General features: G+C 48.4%; 1 protein-coding gene across 1 annotated transcript in view; it reads right to left on the bottom strand.

Annotated features, from left to right (window-relative positions):
- Positions 1-1729: 1729 nt before the first annotated feature.
- Positions 1730-6417, bottom strand: part of Spt6 (transcription elongation factor Spt6) — a 51619-nt gene continuing 46931 nt past the window's right edge. The window contains exons 34-37 of the mRNA XM_077654546.1: positions 5921-6122; positions 5289-5431; positions 4866-5101; positions 1730-2350 (exon numbers count right to left, since the gene is read on the bottom strand). Of these exons, the coding sequence (XP_077510672.1) occupies positions 2152-2350; positions 4866-5101; positions 5289-5431; positions 5921-6122 (780 nt within the window). The 3' untranslated portion in view covers positions 1730-2151. The remainder of the gene's footprint in view (positions 2351-4865; positions 5102-5288; positions 5432-5920; positions 6123-6417) is intronic.

Genomic DNA, 6417 nt, shown 5'->3' with positions numbered 1-6417 from the left:
AAACTCCGAAAGTGCAGTTACCCGCGCTGCTCAAATTTTATTTCGACGAGTTACGTGCACTGGAAGGGTTTCTTTGACCGCAAGCTTTCTGAAAGCACATGTTGTTTGGTGCAATGTAGCCAAAATTTGTTGAGCCACAGTGCAGAGGGAAACTGTGTTTTCGAAATTCTAGAAACTGATATGGACATTACTTAAGCTGGGCTACATGCCTCTCAATCAATGAGACTAACAGTAATAGGTAACAGTTAACTATTCAACAGTAGTTAATCAGCCTACTAGTTACACGTCCTAGCTATATTCTGATGCGCTACATCACTGACAATGTTACACCAAAAAAAAGCACTCTTCTAAATTAAAAATCCTATTTTTAAAAATTTCGGAACACCTTAGGTGATACACCGTTTATACAGATAAATTTGGAAGTAACGGACCTCCACGTAGCGAATTCCTCAATACTGCAAACTTTCTAAATTCCCCAACAACACTTTCATTGAAGCATGTGTACTTGTGAACTCCATGTAACGAAGGCGTTGCAACGGTTGACATTGGTATAATAAATTCGCTACGCCGAGTATCTTTGTTACTAAAAAATCAGGCAAACTCCGCGAAAGTCTGTGAAGATAAAAAAAACGAACTACCACGAGAAGAAGGTCTATGATTGCAACGAGCAAACACAGCTGACACGACATGTTGTGCACAAGCACAACTGGCGCCTTTCCACAGAAAATGCACCAGTCTCCACAGTTTTTGTAGTGTCACCCCAAGCAGCACTACAACAGTTCCATGTTTGAACTCACTGCAAAACAACGCCATGCAGCAAAGAAGGTACGGCATGTGCAGTGTGCACTCATCGCTGCCACATACGGTGGAGAGCGGCAGTGATACGGGGCGAAGACAAGTCCGCTTCGTAGGGTGGCCAGGCTAGCTGGCTAGCCGGGTAGACCGAGAGAAGGGACATGCATGAAGAGGCGAATTCTTCCAACTCTCCCACCTCCCCCCACCACATGGCACACGCATGGCAGCAGCTGCTGCTGTCACACTATCAACACGATTGCGAATTGTCGTTTCTCCACCTTTACAACTTCGAATAATGCGGGTTTACTGTGACGGTTGCAATGCAATTTCATCTGTTTATTTTAGAGCGCAGCTCTTATGCACCCATTCGTGGATTTTGCGTGATAATCGTCGTTGGTGGCATTGTCGGCATAGCAACCACATGACAACTGTGGCAGGTGGTGTGTCCTAGTGAAACACCACCTGCCACAGTGAGAGCGGAGGAATGGACAACCGGAAGGTGGTTGCAATAGGAAGATCCCGGAACATGACTAGCAGTGCAACATGCCACCTGCAAGTGGTGGCAGATGGCGTGTGAAGAGCTGCGCTCAAATTTCACATTACCGACTGTTGCAATCGTCTGTCAATTTTTTCAGTTTCTTTTATCATTTTCGTTATATCCGGGTTTAACTGTATTGCATTTCATTTGGAGGGATGAAACCAGTAATTACCAGAGGATTTAATTTATAAGTATACTGCATTCCAGACTGAGTTTTGCAGTGGTTAAAGAGAAGAACGTTTAATACAACTTCCCGACAGCTAAGTTTTTCACTTAAAGTCTAGTTTTTGCACAAGCTGTTGCAATGTGACCAACTTGTGTGTGAGCAAGAGCACCTTACTGAAGTCATGGACAACACGAGTTCCAGCACCAGCGGCTTAAAAAGACCCTTGGGGCTACAGAATCTGCATTGCATTTATTTCTCATGTACCATTTCATTTGAGATTTAAAAAGCAAAGCATGGTAGGTTACACAGCTTAAATAACTGCTCGTATGAAAAATGTATTTACACAGCAAGCTTGCGTTAGGATCACTCCTTGATTCTCGCATGACGCAGTTCAAGCTTGCGTTGCACAGTCGCTTCGATTTCAAAAGCACAATGCGCCATGCATGCCACAGCAGTATTGTTACTAGCTGGACATCAATTCACATGCCTCCACAAAACAAAGGTGGAACAACAAACAGTTCATTCGGCTGGCTGAAATAACCTAGAAATTCACACATGGAAACGAGGGTATCCACAGGCCCTTCCCCAAGAAGAACAGTCTGTTGAGGCGTATAAAACAGCTTCACTATGCAGGCAGCCAAGTTTTTCTTGGCTACTGTTCGTCGATGAGCGGTGTGGCATCGCCGGCCGGTGTTGACTCGATCATTGGACTCGGTGACGCGCGAGTTGTCGGCGTGCGGCCGCTGCGTGCAGTTGAGCGCCCAGGCGTCTCCTGCTGCTGCTCCATGCGCTGTTTCGCCCACTGCTCCGCCATGCGCTTCCAGTCGGCGATCGACGGGTTGCCGGTGGTCCTGCGAGGATATGTTCACACTGTCAGAGACGCACAGACCAGGGACAAAGACAGGACCGAATGCCTCGAAAGAAGCACAACAGTTGGATTCACTTGCTGGTGAAGGCATAGCCCTGCTCTTAGGCGACGCTAAGTCACATAATTACGTATGGCAGCTGAAGCAAGTTACCTGGCAGAATTGCAGCCATGGTGTGCTGGAGCACCAATACATAGATGCTGCTGCAGGCCTTACAAGGATGAAAAATGCACTTCGTAACTTTGTTGTGCTAAGATTTCATTCAAACTACCGTACTTACCCGATTCTAACGCGCAACCAATTTTCACAATCAACAAGAAAAAAAAACTTACGTCCCCAATTCTAACGCGCGCAAATTATTTGTGATCAAGAAAAACGAAAAACTTGTGCGCGAGGAAGGGGAGATTTATTGCCGAACCTCACTCTTCTTCACTTTCGACCGACTACAACATATCGTTCTCGGTGCCATCCAGTGCATTTGCGATGGCACACTTTTTTAATGAGCGTTCCACCATGGCCGATGGGCTTGTGGCCCATGCCTCGGATGCCCATCCAGTGAGCATCTCAAAGGGCGCACGCTTAAGCCTATTGTTCAGTGTGAACGGCTGGGTGCTAAGCTACGCATTGTATAGCACACAAACCCGATCCTTCACTGGTTTGTTCAAGCACACGTCGAGTGGTTGAAGCTGCGCCGTCATGCCTCCAGGTATAACGACGAGGTCAGTATTGCACGCAGCGAGCTTGTCTTTAACGCGCTGGTCAAGATGACACTTGAGCGCGCATAGCGCGAAGCCCAAGGTTTGCTCCGGGCCTTTTGCGCCACATGCAAATCGATCCAGTTCACGACCAAGTCGGTGTCCATCCAGCCTTCCTCGTTTGCTCGGACGATGACTCCTGGTGGAAAATTCACTGCTTTCGGAAGCGTCTTTTGTTTAAAAATTAGGAACGGCGGCAACTTGTGGCTATCGGCAGTGCAGCAGAGCATCACAGTTACTCACGTCTTCTCATTGCCTGTCGACAACACACGCACTTGCTTGGCCCCCGTCCCTTCAACGGTCGTGTTGACGGGCATGTCAAAGCACAGCGGCGTTTGGTCTGCGTTGGCGATTTGTCCCAGCTGGTAGCCATGTATGTGCCGTAATGAGATCACATATCTCTGAAAAGCACAAAGCTTCTCCTAAAAGGCTTCTGGCAATTCCTGACATATGTCAGTCCGCCGCCGAAGAGAAAAGCCTTTCCTTTTCATGAACTTGATATCCAGTTCCTACTGGCCTTAAACTCGCTCGTGGACAAACCGCGATGTCTAGCCATCTTCAGCGCTTTTACTTCGAGCATTTCAGTTGTGACCGGCATGTGGTCCTCTCGGAGTTTTTTGACGAAGTCCACTAATGCATCCTCAACTTCAGGGAATCGGCCTTTCCAAGGTCCGTTGAACCCTTTGCAGGTAGACTCACTGAGGAAGATGCGGTCTCTCTGCTTTCTGCAGTCCCGAACACGTTTCCGGCACACAGTAAGCACGTGCGGTGGCTCTGTTGCCGTCGGTCTCTGCGCACAAGATGACCTTTTTCTTAAAGCCGGCCTCGTAGTGGAAGCGGTGGACCTTTGGTGCAGTCCCTGCCATCTCAGCCAGGAAGCGCGTAGACGCAACGTTGGCAATGCTGCTACACAAAACAAATCTGGGCCCCCAGCTGCGACGAGCTTTGCTGCTGACACAGACAAAAACAACCAGCTTCGGGGCCATCTTGAAATGGCAATGACGATGGGTGGGACGAAATTCGCGCAGTTTCGGTTTGTATCCGATTCTAACGTGCATGCTACTTTAGGGTTTATTTTTCCGGAAAAAAGGTGCGCGTTAGAATTGGGTAAGTATGGTAGACAGAGTGTGTTGCTTTATAGGTGCCAGCTTGTGCTAATGGAGGTATGAAAGGCATGACACCCAACCACAGAATGACAAACGTTCATTCGCAACGCCCAATACAATCACTGCACACATGTGAGTGTTTTCTCATGATAACCACACCAAACTCGCTTACCTAGCCAGGATGTTTGAAGATAACCCAGCATTTATGATGAATGACTTTCACAAAGCACAGAACTCACCCACCGCAAGCAATAGCCAACATGCTGCCCCCAGCAGTCCCACAGGTATTCAAAAACGCTATGGTAAAATCAGCATGCAAAGAAATGATGAAAAATGCATTTTAAGGTTTCAGCTTACATTTCAGTCAACATCATAGTTAAGTTTTCAGTTGCTCGAGTCAAAATATTATGCACTATTCTCACAGCATCACAGGTCTAGAAAGTTGACTCTGGCTTCTATTTTAGTGCCATCGCCCTCCAGCGACAGCTTAGAGCAATTTGCCGTAGGCCAGCCTTGCTGTTTTCCTAAAGCCTCTCGACCTTCCCCAACCACCCTCTCCCAACATTTTTTACAAAAAAAGCTGGCAATAAAAGTGAAACATAGCATGCGATGGAGCCCTAGAGAAGCGTCTGCACTCACTTTGTGCCAGACACGACGGTGGGTATAGGGTTGGCCTGGATGACTGCAGCAGCGGCTGCGGCCGCTGCAGCTGGTGTGTGACGTGGTGTATGCGCACCCCGTGGTGTCTGCTGGGCAGCCCACGATGTCTGCGGTGTCTGTGGATACCGTGGAGTCACCGAAGGCGTGGGCACAGCGTGGTGGTATGAAGGGGTCACGAGTGGCGTCGCCATCGCTTGTGAAGGTGTGTACGGTTGCTGCAAGAACAAATGGCACAACGCAAGGTCACACTTCTGTGGTACAACTGCACAACAGTTTTCAGCCAGCTGACCAACCATCAACATTTCATTCTGGCTGGTGAGGTACATGATTCTCCAAACAAGTGTACAGAGACATTTACCCACATATCTAAACCATGGACGCAAAAAAAGTAAGCACAGTCACCTGATGGTACGGATAAGCATTGGCATAGGTTCCACCATAGGGAGTTGGGAATGATGGCGTCTGACCGGCCACTTGAGACAACGATGCGAACATGTGACTGGAAATATTTGCTGCTGCTCTCTGGATTGCTTGAGGGTCCACGTCTGGTCAGACAGAAAGACAACAAACATCAGCTTGAGGCAAAAGCAATAAATGACAGTGTCTACAAGACATTGAGGTCTGTTCAAGCGTGAAATTTTTAGTACATCAATAAAAACTTCAGCGATGTATGAGCCATCATAGTTTTGCACATTCCAATATCTTGGTGCCACTGCTAACTGCTAGAAGTCACGCATCATAAGCAACTATTCTTTTCTCAGTGGTTCCCCTGCTTTGGCTTTCCAACACACAATATTCAGTCTATGGTGGCTGAAGCAGGGTGGGATTTGCTGATACTGCTTCACAGTCTTCACTGGTGTGTGAAAAACGCACCACAGACACCACTAGTTCCCTCCCATCTACAGCATGCCCCATGGCAGTCATAGCTTGGCCAGAGTGTACCCTGCAACAATGCCTCACGTGTCCCAAGAGACAAGAAGGCGACAACAAATGCAGCCATCATAGTAGCGAGAACCGTGAATCTGAGCACTTACTTGAAATGTTGATGCTGGGCGTTGCACTGATAAAGGAAGACTGGCCCATCGGTGTGCGCACTGCTGTCACGCTGCTCGGCGTCCCTGGGATGGGGTCCCGAAAATGCTCCTTGAACCACCGGAAAAGGGAGCCCACTGAATGGAACATCTGCTGCCGGTACCGGAAGCCCTCGGGAGTCACCGTGACATATTCATGCCGCACCTGTTGGCAAGAGCCCACACAAACGGCATCATGCAGTTGCAGCCCAATGAGCAACCCATGGTTGCTTTTGCTGCACAGTACAAAAGGGGCGAGACAAAGCAGTGACGGTGCCAAGGGGAGGCGAGGAGTGGTGGGCGCCTCCCCTGGGAACGGTACGTCCGAGTGCTAGAATGCAAAGTGGAAAGAGCAATGCTTAATGCAGTCAACATATCAGACGAAAAACCCTCCTCCAAGCTTTACCACCAGCCAAAGCAAAAATTATATTGACCTGCAAAAGCTACAAATGCCCCGAGGC

Source organism: Amblyomma americanum, chromosome 2 (genome assembly GCF_052857255.1).
Source record: "Amblyomma americanum isolate KBUSLIRL-KWMA chromosome 2, ASM5285725v1, whole genome shotgun sequence".
In the NCBI taxonomy this organism is placed as follows: Eukaryota; Metazoa; Arthropoda; class Arachnida; order Ixodida; family Ixodidae; genus Amblyomma; species Amblyomma americanum.
This window is presented reverse-complemented; position numbering and strand designations above follow the sequence as displayed.